The sequence below is a fragment of the Rhinolophus sinicus genome, chromosome 18 (assembly GCF_057876585.1).
Source record: "Rhinolophus sinicus isolate RSI-liver-muscle chromosome 18, RSI-T2T, whole genome shotgun sequence".
In the NCBI taxonomy this organism is placed as follows: domain Eukaryota; kingdom Metazoa; phylum Chordata; class Mammalia; order Chiroptera; family Rhinolophidae; genus Rhinolophus; species Rhinolophus sinicus.
The window spans coordinates 11,295,680-11,308,413 of NC_142518.1; the positions used below are offsets into that span (position 1 = coordinate 11,295,680).

Sequence of the window (12,734 nt, forward strand, 5' to 3'; positions counted from 1 at the left end):
TAGTGGCCTGTTTCAAGCTACCAACAGTGTAAAACTTGGCTTGCAAAATTCCTGAACACATAACACCTAGCACTCCTGAGCCTGTACGAGCTGGCCCCAGCACCCCCTGGATGGCTGTGAGCATTTGTCCCTGGCACTCCCCAGTGGATCTGGCATGGCTGTACCTACTGTTCACTCCAGCATGACGTCAGCACATCTTCCATCATTATTCTGGATTTTTTCCTTTTTCTTTGGCTCATGTTGTTTTGAAATGAGGCATGCTGAAACACATGCTGCTTTTTCCAAACTCTAGAGGGAGCCATGTTGTACAAAGATTCTGAGATGGACCCGATGAAATGTAGGTGTCCACCTTCATATTACTATGAAGTGGAAGTTTAGTTTGGAACCATTCTGAAAATCTTATTTGGTATACAAATGAACTAGATTAGCACAACCTCACGTTTTCGAGCCTTTTGCTCCTCCTCCCAAGGGGACAAGACAGATTGAAAATGCCAAGTCTGTTTCTGTATTATTGCTTTTTCTGCCCCCAGATCATCGCAGCCGGAGTGATCGCCGGGAGCAGAGAGCCGCTGCCCCCCTTTCTGTAGTGGCTCCCCCCCTGCCGGCCTACCCCCCAGCTCACAGCCAGAGGAGGCGCGAACTTAAGGACCGTCACTTCTTAACGGTGAGCTTGGTGGCCAACTGGCAGCTCTGTCCTTGCTCGTCAGGAAGCACGAGTGGGTCCTGGGCGTCAGTTTCCCTCCTCCTAGTGGAGGAGGCTGGGCCGCTTGAGGGAGCAAATCATGGGCATTTGAGAACAACTTAACTTTTTCCTCTTGCATTCCTGAAATGAATATCTCTTTTGGGAATAGAGTGGGGGTACAGATATGTATATATTAGTTAACTGGTTACACAATGCACTAAAGCAATAACAGTTAAGGACTCTAAAATCAGGGGCAAAAAACTTTCTTCAAATCCCAGTTCTTCCGCACACAAGCTGAAAGATTTAGGGCAGATGACTTACCTTCTTTGCCCTCAGTTCCCTCATCTGTAATATGGGGGTATTAATAGTACCTCGCTTACCATGTTGGAAGGTTAAATGAGATAAGGCATGGAAAGAACCTAGCATAGTGCCTGGCACAGAGTCAGACCTCAGTAAATGTTAACTTCTATGACCACTACTATTATTCCTAGTCCGGTGATAGCTTGGCTGACTCAGTAGGGTGAGCTGGAAAAGAACGTAAATGATGTGGAAATTCCCATTTGAAGACAACTCATCTCATCATTTCATGCTTCCCCATTCTACAAGGGAGGCTAGTTCTTCAGGGTAAGCAGTTACCAGAGTGATGGCATCACTGCCGGTGATTTCAGCCTTGCCTGGGTAGGTGTGGCTATAACTTAGCTCAGCCCCAAGTAGGGATCACAGCTGATGAAGCTGAGCCCAGCTCAGAACACCTGCAAACACTATCAGCAGCCGCTGCCAACACCATCTCCCAGATGTGCCTTCTGGGGCCTCAGTGGGGACAAGTGAGCACTTTGTTTCTCTGAGCAGGGCCTCGCTGAAGTGAGGGGCTATGGTTTCTGTGACCAAATCAGCCCATACTGCCTGTCCACATGGCTGGACCCCTGCTCTCTTGTCATTCTAGTTTGAGGCCCAAAGTCTAAAGAAGTTACAACAGTGTGGTTACACGTTGAGGTTTTTTTATTTGAAATTAAATGTGTTATGTATGACTATAAACCCTACACTTATGGCTTTTACAATATGCAAAATAGATGCAAATTATTTGGGTCACATGATGCCAAACATCCAGATGAACAGACTTCCTCTAAATGAATCTGTATGATGTAACATATCCAGACAAAATAGTGAACGATATTGGACAATACATAGACATTTTTCTACTTGTGGCTGGGACGGTAGTCTTCGTGCCCTTCAGGCTCATCAAGTGTCTACTGAGTGCCATGCCATACTCACTGCATTACTCTAGTGCAGCTCAGGGATAACAAAAGAAGGTAAGAGCCTCTTAGGGTTTTCTAGGTTTTTATATAGAGCAGTTACACATGCTAGTGATTTGTCATAAAAGTCCCTGCTCAACAAAAGTTCATATTAAGCTCAAATCTGCTTGCTGAAGCATTTGCTTTTAATAAGGCACTTTCTGCATAAAATGCTAAAAATATTTTCCCATTCATTATACATGTTTTGTGGCTCATTACGTTAGTTTTCTTGGGGTGGGGGTCGAGGTGGGAGAGAAGAATGTTGAGCATTTACAGAAATGACATAAAAATATTACGCATTGTCATTTTCTGCATAATTTTTAATAATAAATGTCTAAATACCAAAGTAAAACTATAGGAAAAGGCTTAAAATAATGAATAGTAATGTGGGTGCTTCATTTGCCCAACAAACATCAATAAAGGAAAAGTCTAGACTGTACTTATGTAAACTTCAGAAACTTTACCCATCTCAAATGATAATACTTAGTATTTCTAAGTCAGTTGGGGAGACTCTAACTGTTTCATTTGTTCAATTGAGTTTGGGTCACGAGGTTCACTGAAAGATTTTTCATTTAAGTTATCCCTCAGACCTTATGCATGCAGTTTACAAGGGCTGTATATTGCTATAAGAGAAAAAAAATACACTGCAGATATAGGGACAGGAAATTTGCAGCCAAACTGCTAGATAGACATTTTCTTACACAGCAACTCTCCTTTCATCTATGAGACTTTAGGTAAGCCATATTTTCCTCCTTTAAAAAAGCATTCATAATGAGATTCTATATACAATCTTCTACAGCTCTGCAAACTGTTATGCTATACTTTGGTCATTAATGGCATGGACTCTGAGGCCAAACTGCCTGGATTTGAATACTAGCTTCGCCAATTACTGGTTGTGTGACCCTGGGCAACTTAAGCATTTCAGTATCTCAGGGATAACGTAGCTAGTAGCTCATAAGTTTGGAACAAGGACTGAACGTGTTAATACATGTAAACAGTACCTGATGCATAATGAGCAAACTATGTATTAGTCATCATCGTCATCATTATTATTATTAGCCAGTCAAGTCCCTGAGGTATCAGTGATATAGTGAGTATATCATGGGTCTCACTAGGTTTAAACTTTTTGGTTGTGAGATTTGGAAAAAGATATGATATCTGAGTCCCAATTTCTTTATCTGCAAAATGGGGATAATAACTTCGATATTACAAGTTTGTTAAGACTTACTACAATGTTATGTAAATATAATTAAATTATGTGTGAAAGTGCCCAGCAGTCCCTAAAATACATGAATATCTGAATCTATACTCATAATCACTTATAATAAAACTCTTACCATTACATGAAAAGCCTACGATGTATACTCATATATAAGACTGGAGGAAGTATAAGTTGTCATACCCTTTCTAGAGGGCAGTTTGCCAATGTTTATCAAAACTATAAAATATTCATACCCTTTGGTGTAGCCATTCTATGTCTAGGAATTTGTCCCAAGGCAATAACAAGAGTATATGCAAAGGTTTATTCACCTGGATGTTCATGAAAACACTGTTTACAATAGGAAAAATAATTACAAATATCCTAAACATCGAAGGATAGACTTAGTTTAATGAATTCTGGTATAATCATAGGATAGAATACAATATCAAAAATAGTGTTATAGAGGAATATAATGACAGAAAATGTATATGTTTTATCATCAGGGATTTTTAAACAGTATAGAGTGTGATCTCAAAAACATATCTATGAGTGTATACGTGCGTATGTATACACATATGCATGGGGGGAAAGGCTGAAAGGCTATCTACCTGTGGTTCCCAAACTGTGAAGTACCCTGGGACACAGTCATGAAATCCTAAGGGTGCATTGGGATATTTAAATTTTTTAAGAAACACAGTGTCATCTGTCTGGTGACATCTGGTAATCGCTCCAAAGTAGCCTCATAGCTCCTGTAAGTGGAAAGAGGGGATGCTTGGTTTCTTGACATTTGATTTATTATCAAGGGGAACTCACAGGAAACCGACCAGCCAATTTAGCTTAAAACCCTCTGTCAATTGAAAATTCAAGGGGTGTCTCCTAACTGAAACCCATCTAGAAGTCCTCCTTCATCAGAGGTGGCAAAGGGAGTGATTTTAGACCCAGATGTTTTTCCAGAGGAATTCTACTAAGCCTCCAAAGTCCATATAGTCCCAGTGCTCTATAAACTATTTCAAAACATTGCAAATGAAGTAGGACTCCCCCCCCCCATTTCTTTTATGAACATTTCATAAAGGTTTGATACCTAATCCTGATAAAGACAGGAAGGAAGGAAGGGAGGGAGGGAGGGAGGGAGGGAGGGAGGGAGGGAGAGAGGGAGGGAGGGAGACTACAGACCAATATCATTCATGATTACTAATGCAAAAATACTAAATTAAATGTTACCAAACAATACAATACCACATTTAAAAAATTGATATACCATGACTAAATGGGATTTATTTCAGGAATGGAAGGTTGGTTTAACATAGGAAATCTGTTAGTATCATATACCATATTAATAGATCTAAGGGAGAAAAATCCATATCCTTATCTCCATAATGCTGGAAAGGCTTTAAATAAAATTCAATGCCTATTCTTTATAAAAACACTCAAGAAAATAGGAATTGAGTGACACTTCATTAACGTGATACAATATATAGACCTTAGTCCTAAAGCTAAAATCTTACTTAATGAGGAAACACGATAGGTATTTCCACTCAAATCAAGAACAAGGCAAATATGCTCACTATCTGTTATTATTAGCATTGCACTAGAGGTATTAATCAATGCAATTAGACAACATAAAACAATTACAGGCATGAGAATTGGCAAAGAAGAAGTAAATCTAAATCTACTTTTGATATGATACTATATCTACAGATTATATGATACTATATCAGAAAAACCCTAGAGAACCAATGATACAACTGACTCAAACAACAACAAAAATTCAGCAATGTAGCAGGATATAAACACACAAAAATCAAAATCCTTCATTTACACAAATGATAGACAAGTAGTAGACCTAGAAGAAGAGAAAAATCCATTTACAGCAATAACAAAGACTAAATACTTAGGAATTAATTACCAGAAATGTAGAAAACCAAATGAGAAAAACGTGAAAGCATTCCTAAAAGACACAAAATTATACTTTCTCAATGGAAGGACATTCCCTGTTCTTGAATAGAATGATTCAGCATTATAAATAACTCACTTCTCTCTAAGTTAATTTATAAATTTAACACAATCGCAATAAAAATACCAGTAAGCTTTTTTAAAATGGGGTTAGACCCACTGATACGAAAGTTCTTAAGGAGAAACAAACATACAAAAATAGCCAGGAAAACATTGAAAAAAAGAAACGTACAAGGGGTGACTAGCCCTACCAGACATTCAAATATCTTTAAAGCCTTTATCATTACAACAGTGTGGTACTGGCACACGAATAGACAAATATACCAGTAGCATAGAACAAAAAGTCCAGAAATCAACCCAAGTATTCATGAAAACATTACATATGATAAAGGCAGTATCTCAAAACACTGATGCAAAAGATGGAGTTTTTAAAAAAATGATCCTGGAACAGCTAGGTAGCTACTTGGTAAAAGAAATGTATCAGAGTTTCTCAACCTCAGCGTTACTGACAATTTTGATCAAATAATTCTTTGCTGCGGGGCCGTCCTGTACACGGTAGGATGTTTAGCAGCTCCTTGGCCTCCAGCCACTAATGCCAGGAGTACTCTTCCCCCTAGTTTTGACAACCCAAAATATCTCCAGACACTGCCAAATGTCCCCTGGGGGGACAGAATCGCCCCCGGTTGAGAATCATTTAATTAGATCCATATTTCACACTATACACAAGATTAAACTCCAAATGGACCAGGAACCTAAACACACACAAAAAATGAAATGATACAAGTACTAAAAGAAAATAGGGGTGAATTATTCTATGACCTCATTCCAGGAAAAGGCTTTTGAAGTCTAGCTCAAAATACAGAGGCAATAAAAGATTGATAAATTTGAACAGTAAGTATTTCTGTATGCTCAAACACTATAAACAAAGTCCAAAAACAACCCAAAAAGGGAGAAAAATATGTGCAACATGTATCACAGAAAAAGGATTAATTTTACTAATAGATAAATACCTCCTAAAAATTGAGGGACAAAATAAATAAATAAATAAATAAATAAATAAATAAATAAATAAATAAAATAAAAATGTTTCTTAAACTTAAGAAAAATTGTTCAAATTCACTCATAATTAGAGCAATGCAAACGACACTGAGATACCATTAATCACCTATTCGATTGGCAAAAATTAAACAACATGACAACATATTCTGCTGGTGAAACTAGGGGAAAACATGTACTCACATACAGTGCCGATGGAAATGCAAACTTAGTACAACCTATCTGGAAGGGAATTTGGTGATATCTTAAAAAACTACATATGCATTTACTTTTTGCCCTAGCAATCCCACTAAACATACACCTCCAATAATACAAAAGGTTATTTATTGCAGCATTGTTTATAATTACGAGATATTGGAAACAACCAAGGTGCCTATACATAGATGGATGTATTTAAGAGGTATTTATCCGTTAGTAATATTCGCCCTTTTTCTGTGGTATGTGTACATATAGTGATGGAATAAACTACAGGACATTCACACAATGGAGTACTATGTAGCTGTAAAAAATGAGGAAGAGCTTTACGAACTAATAAGGAGTGATTTCCACAATATCGCTTAAGTGAAAAAGGCAAAGCTCAAGAGTGTCTATAATGTGCTACCCTTTGTGTTAGAAAGAAGGGAATATAAGAAAAGATACAGGTATCCATTTATTTGTGTGAAAGAAATAGTCAATTCTGCTATAATACAACATAAGCATCCCTACTGTGCAAAATTACACAATAAAAATCAAAGGGTTTATGAAGAAAACAGGGCACAGCATTCAAACTTCTTCCAACGGAGGAAGGGAGGAAGGGAAGGAGGGAGGGAAATAGGGAGGCAGGGAGAGGGAGAGGGGAGGAAGAGGGAGAGGGGGAGGGGGAGGGGGAGGGGGAGGGGGGGAGAGAGAGAGAGAGAGAGAGAGAGAGAGAGAGAGAGAGAGAGAGAGAGAGAGAGAGAGAGAGGAACCTAATTTAAAAAAACAGCACAATTTTATACATGTTAAATGGTTAAGAGATACATAGTACAATAAATGTGTCCCTTTACCTGGAAAAAGTCCTGATGGTTGCTTCTGGAGTTGGCCTCAGGAGGACTGCAGCTTGTGAGTTACGATAAAGGGGTGAGAACAGGGCTCCCTGAAATCAGAGGGAAGGTTATAGGCCCAGGTGTGGATGGGCGTGGCTCCTCACACAGGTAAACCCAGGGAACTTGGAGATGTGTGAGGTGTGCGCATCCTGTATATTCTTACACAGCTCAGGTCAGCTGGGTACAGTTTCTGTGTTCACCTAGAGTTGCTCATGCATGAAATCCTGCATGAGCAAATGCGAAATTCACATTATGCTTAAATTGTTCTCTAAGATGTCAATCACATTGGAACAAATTCACTTTTTCAAAACAAGCATTTTAGTAAAACTGATAGTACAGGAAGGTTAAACCAGAAACTAATGAGACTGGGTAACCAACAGGGGGTGGGTGGGAATGGGACAGAAAGAATAGGGGATGGGAAGGAAGTGGTAGGGTTCAAGGAGAGTGACACTTGTCTGAATACATTTTTTTGGGTGGCTTTAACTCTTGGAACCCAGGTAATGTTTCACATACCTCCCTTCCAGTAAATAAATAACATCAACCAGAATGTGAGGAGAACCCAAAATGAAAACCAAAAAGTAACAAATAAATCTGACTATGTGACAAATGAATATCATAACCACACTGAAGGAGGTGGGGAAGAAAAGAGCTAACTTTAGTAACTTTGGAAAGAAGTGTTTTTGTTGTGTTTTAACACCAATATTTATTGATGGGTTGATGAGCATAACATTAAATAGAACAATAAACCACAACCATGCATTAAAACAGTTTGCTACACCGCCTAAAGAGGGAAAAACTATAAACTTAGGAACTTTAAATATTCAAGTCAAAGAGCCTATGAGGTACCGAATAGGTAAGTATCAGAAAATTTTTCCCTTTTATTCAATTCCTGTGTTACATTACTTGATCACAAAGCCAGAATGATATTTCATACAGAATTCCTCATTCATTTATACTTTTTTATTAGTTTCAGGTGTACACAACAATATAATAGTTCGACATTTACACCCCTCACAAAATAATAACCCCTCCCCCAATCTACTACCCTTCTGACATCGTATATAGCTGTTACAGTTCCCTTGACTTTATCCCTTATGCTGAAGTCCACATCCCGTGACTATATATATATATATATATATATATATAAAATTATAGCTGACATTCATTATTGTTCAGCTTCAGCTTCAGGTGTACAGTGCAGTGATCAGGCACCTACATCTTCCTTGAGGTGGTCTCCCTAATGAGACAAGTGTCCATCGGACACCCTACCAAATCTTTACAACATTATTGATTATGTTCCCCAAACTGACTTTCATGTCCCCGTGGCAATCTTGTGGTTACCAATTGTGCTTTCTAATCCCCTCACCTTCTCCTTCATCCCCACCCCCTCCCATCTAGCAACCCTCAGTTTTTTCTCTATGTCTCTGAGACTGTTTCTGATTAGTTTGCTCATTTATTCTGTTCTTTATATTCCACATATAAGTGAGATCATGTGGCACTGTGTTTCCCCGAAAATAAGACCGAGCCGGACAATCAGCTCTAATGCATCTTTTGGAGCAAAAATTAATATAAGACTCGGTCTTATTTTGCTATAATATAAGACCGGGTCTTAATATAACATAACATAACATAGCATAGCATAGCATAGCATAGCATAGCATAGCATAGCATAGCATAGCATAGCATAGCATAGCATAGCATAGCATAGCATAGCATAGCATAGCATAACATATGACATAATATAATATATAATACCGGGTCTTATACTAATTTTTGCTCCAAAAGACTCATTATATCTGATTGTCCGGCTAGGTCTTATTTTCAGGGAAACAGGGTATTTGTCTTTCTCTGTCTGACTTAATTCACTTAGCATAATGTTCTCTAGGTCCATCCATATCATTGCAAATAGTAAGATTTCATTCTTCTTTATGGCTGAGTAATAATCCATTGTATAAATGTACCAGTTTCTTAATCCAGTCGTCTACCGAAGGGCATTTCGCTTGTTTCCATATCTTGGCTATTGTGTATAGCGCTGCAATAAACATAGGAGTGCATATATTTTTTTAAATTAGAGTTTTGGATTTCTCCAGATAGATACCTAAGAGTGGAATTGCTGGGTCATAAGGTAGTTCCATTTCCAGTTTTTTAAGATACCTCCATACTGATTTCCATAGTGGCTGCACCAATCTGCATTCCCACCAGCAGTGCACAAGTGTTCCTTTCTCTCCATATCCTCGCCAGCGCTTGTTTGTTGATTTATTGATGATAGCCATTCTGACCGAGATGAGGTGATAGCTCATTGTGGTTTTTATTTGCATTTCTCTAATGATTAGTGACGTTGAGTATCTTTTCATATGTCTGTTGACCATCTGTATGTCCTCTTCATGTCCTCTGCCTATTTTTTAATTGGGTTGATTTTTTGGTGTTGAATGAGTTTTTTTATAAATTTTGGATATTAACCCCTTATCACATGTATCATTGACAAATATCTTCTCCCATTCAGTAGGATGCCTTTTTGTTTTATTGATGGTTTCCTTTGCTGTGAAAAATCTTTTTAGTTTGATGCAATTCCATATGTTTGTTTTTTCTCATTCATTATACTTGAGCCATCCCACCTGGCTATTCCTCAGTTTCCCACTCCTTTCCTCTCCCTTGGCAGTGGTGTTCTTTAGCCATTGCCTTCCTAAAGAATTTTGTGCACATCTCCCTTCCCAAGCAAGGAAGCCAGCAAGCAAAGAATTAGCCAGAAAATCAGCCACAGGCAGATATACAAATGAATAGACTTAGACAGACATTAGGATGGCAACAGCTTGATTCAATGAGGTCTAAACTAAGCTGATTTTGGCAAAGAAGCTGCTCTGGCTTGCTAAAAGGTCTATAATGCCACCTCAGGTTGTGCCACCACTGCCAGGCCCTGTGTTTCTCAGAGATTAGCAGTGGTCTATACCAGGAGGAAGCCAATGTAACCAGGTAGCTAACGTGACAGTGCAATCAGTGCTTTGGATCTCTACTGGGAGCTGATCCTGGCTCCCAGCATAACCATTTGCCAAAACCTTCAGGATACTGAACACAATCTTTAAATCTCTTGGAGAGGTAAGTTAGGCAGCTCTGTAACCAATCTTTCTACTTGGAAATGTGAAGTAAAAAACATCCAACACTGAGGCATAAACCATGCTGCAGAGGTGGGAATAGAGGAGGGTTTGGAGGTGCCCAGCTTCCTTGTTCAAAACACCATGAGAAAGTCCCCAAACATATTGTCAGAAAAGCCATTCTCATGGTGACAGTGCTCCAAAGCTGACCAAACCTGCAGGCATATGGGTATTTTCTGAAGCACCAACACTGTACTAATAAGAGTAGCCATAAAGGAACTCTACGTGTGGGGATTCGGAGGCCGGAGGTCAAGTGACATGAGCAAGCTACCTAGAAGACTTGACTCGACAGCTTTCACCTTTCAAGAAGAACATCTCCATCCAGCAGCCCTTCAACTGCAGGAGACAAAAGAGATGGTCACGTTCTTCTGAGAGAAGTGCTGGTTCCCAAAAAGCTCCTGGGGAGACAATACCCCAGAGGCTCATTTATAAGAGAAGGTAAATAAAAACCGCCAGACCACAGAACCATCTTGTCAAGTGAGACATATATTTAACAGGCATAGCTTGGGGTGTCAGGTAGAACAGGGGATTTTGAGACATAATAAAAAGCAGGAAGATTAAAAGATCAAGTGAATGGTAGGTTGGATGATAGAGCAGCAGGAAGCAAAGGACATATGGGAAAGGTTGAAGGAGCACGCAGAAGCCCAGCTGGAGGGAAGGCAGCATGGCTTCAGTCTATAGCCAGTGAAAGAGCTTGCTTGACTGGTTCTTGGCATGAGTCCCTCTCTCTTTCTGAGACTGGATGAACATGTGGCATTCAGCACTATAGCTGGGGGAGATGATATTTATAAATGGGGAACTGGTGCATGGATACTGAAGAGAAACAGACTGGGTGTGCCGTTCTGTAATGCCCTGTTTACATCAAAGGCAGGTTTGCGTTGACCGCACACGTGGGGGTGGCATGTGACAGCAGCAGAATATGGGGAGAAAGGGGAGGATAGGGTAATGGTGGGGCTGGTAGATAGGAAAACTCTCAAGTTATAGTTCTTAAATACTAGAAAGCAAGGAACAGTTTGGTCTCAGCCTTTTAGTCAAGAAATCAGATGCTCATTTTCTAGTCTATATGCACCTTCTCCAAAACCGTAACAAACTCTGTGAAAGATATGGCCCCATCGCCATCCTGATTAGCCTCCTGGATGGTCCTGTCTGTGATGCTGCTCAGCTGCTCATCTGAGACATTCACTCCACCCACCATGCATAGCACCTGGAACAGCTCATCACCAGAGATCTTGTCATCTTTATCCAAATTATATAATCAAACAGCAAAGTACAGTTTGCTGCTTTACTGGTTGAGTGCTTCTGGTCCTTTCTTCTTTGCTTTTTGCACTATCTTGAGTAGGTCAGAAATGAGCTAAAGTTTTTATGAACCTATGGAAGTTGACCTGATCTTCTCCTTCTGGAAAGAAGGCACTGGTGAGCCGGTCCCCCACTGGGTTGATGACAAGTTTGGGAATCCACTGGAAATCTTCTTGGCTGAGGGCCCCATTCTCACCTTTGTCCACGTTGGTGAGCCAACTGTAGAAGTGGGTGATCTGACTGTGGGAAAAGCCAGTCTCCGTCTTGATCCCCTTGAGGTCCTCTTTCCTCAGAATTATGGAGGCCCGAGACCCCACCCCCAAGCAGGAGCTCATCAGGAAGTAACTGTGCTTGAAGAAACAGCATAAAGCTCATGAGAAAAGGCATTGTAGGCAAATATTGTACTCTAGTTGGTCAATTTGTTCTTCACAAGGGAATGAGTTAGAAATTCTGAAACTACTTTATGTGAGTACTAGGATTGAGCAAATAAATATGTTGTGGATAATGACAGTTTGTCACTATTGGAGAAAAGAGTTACAAATAAAGAAAGGGGGCATCTAGAATGAATCCTGTGGTATTGGATAGAATCTAAAGTATCAGTATAAAGTCATACATATATTCTCACACACTCACACACATACATATATACATGTATATGTAGATGGATAGGCATAAAATACAGATGTGTATATGTACATGTATGAGTATACAAACATGTATTTCCTAGCTCTGTCATCTGAGAGGGCCTTAGAAGCAATGACACTCTGGTAACATTGAGCACAGCTAGTGCCCAAATGTTTCTAAATATCATTCTCTAATAAAAGAAACCTGGCTCTTTGGAGAAATTATTTATTCCAAGGCTCAGTCAGGGAAAACAAATAATCCTAGATTATCCTGAGATACCACAAAGCAGGAAAATGCTAAAAAAAATTTTAAAAATAAAAAAGTAAAAATAACAGGGGGCATGTCAAAAGGGCACAGGAGCCGATTTGAAAGAGCTCCCACTGGCCAAATCTGGGACACTTTGAGCAATTAAATGAT

The 12,734-nt window shown here is 39.5% G+C and overlaps 1 protein-coding gene and 1 pseudogene across 5 annotated transcripts in view; one reads left to right on the top strand and one right to left on the bottom strand.

Moving 5' to 3' along the window:
- NHS (NHS actin remodeling regulator) overlaps positions 1 to 12,734 on the top strand; it is a 441,226-nt gene that overhangs the window by 399,353 nt on the left and 29,139 nt on the right. For all 5 annotated transcript variants that reach the window (XM_088795276.1, XM_074323429.2, XM_074323430.2 and 2 more), the window contains one exon: positions 531 to 664. In XM_088795276.1, coding sequence (XP_088651402.1) covers positions 531 to 664 — 134 coding nt within the window. The remainder of the gene's footprint in view (positions 1 to 530; positions 665 to 12,734) is intronic.
- LOC109460208 (calcineurin B homologous protein 1 pseudogene) lies at positions 11,425 to 12,028 on the bottom strand (annotated as a pseudogene).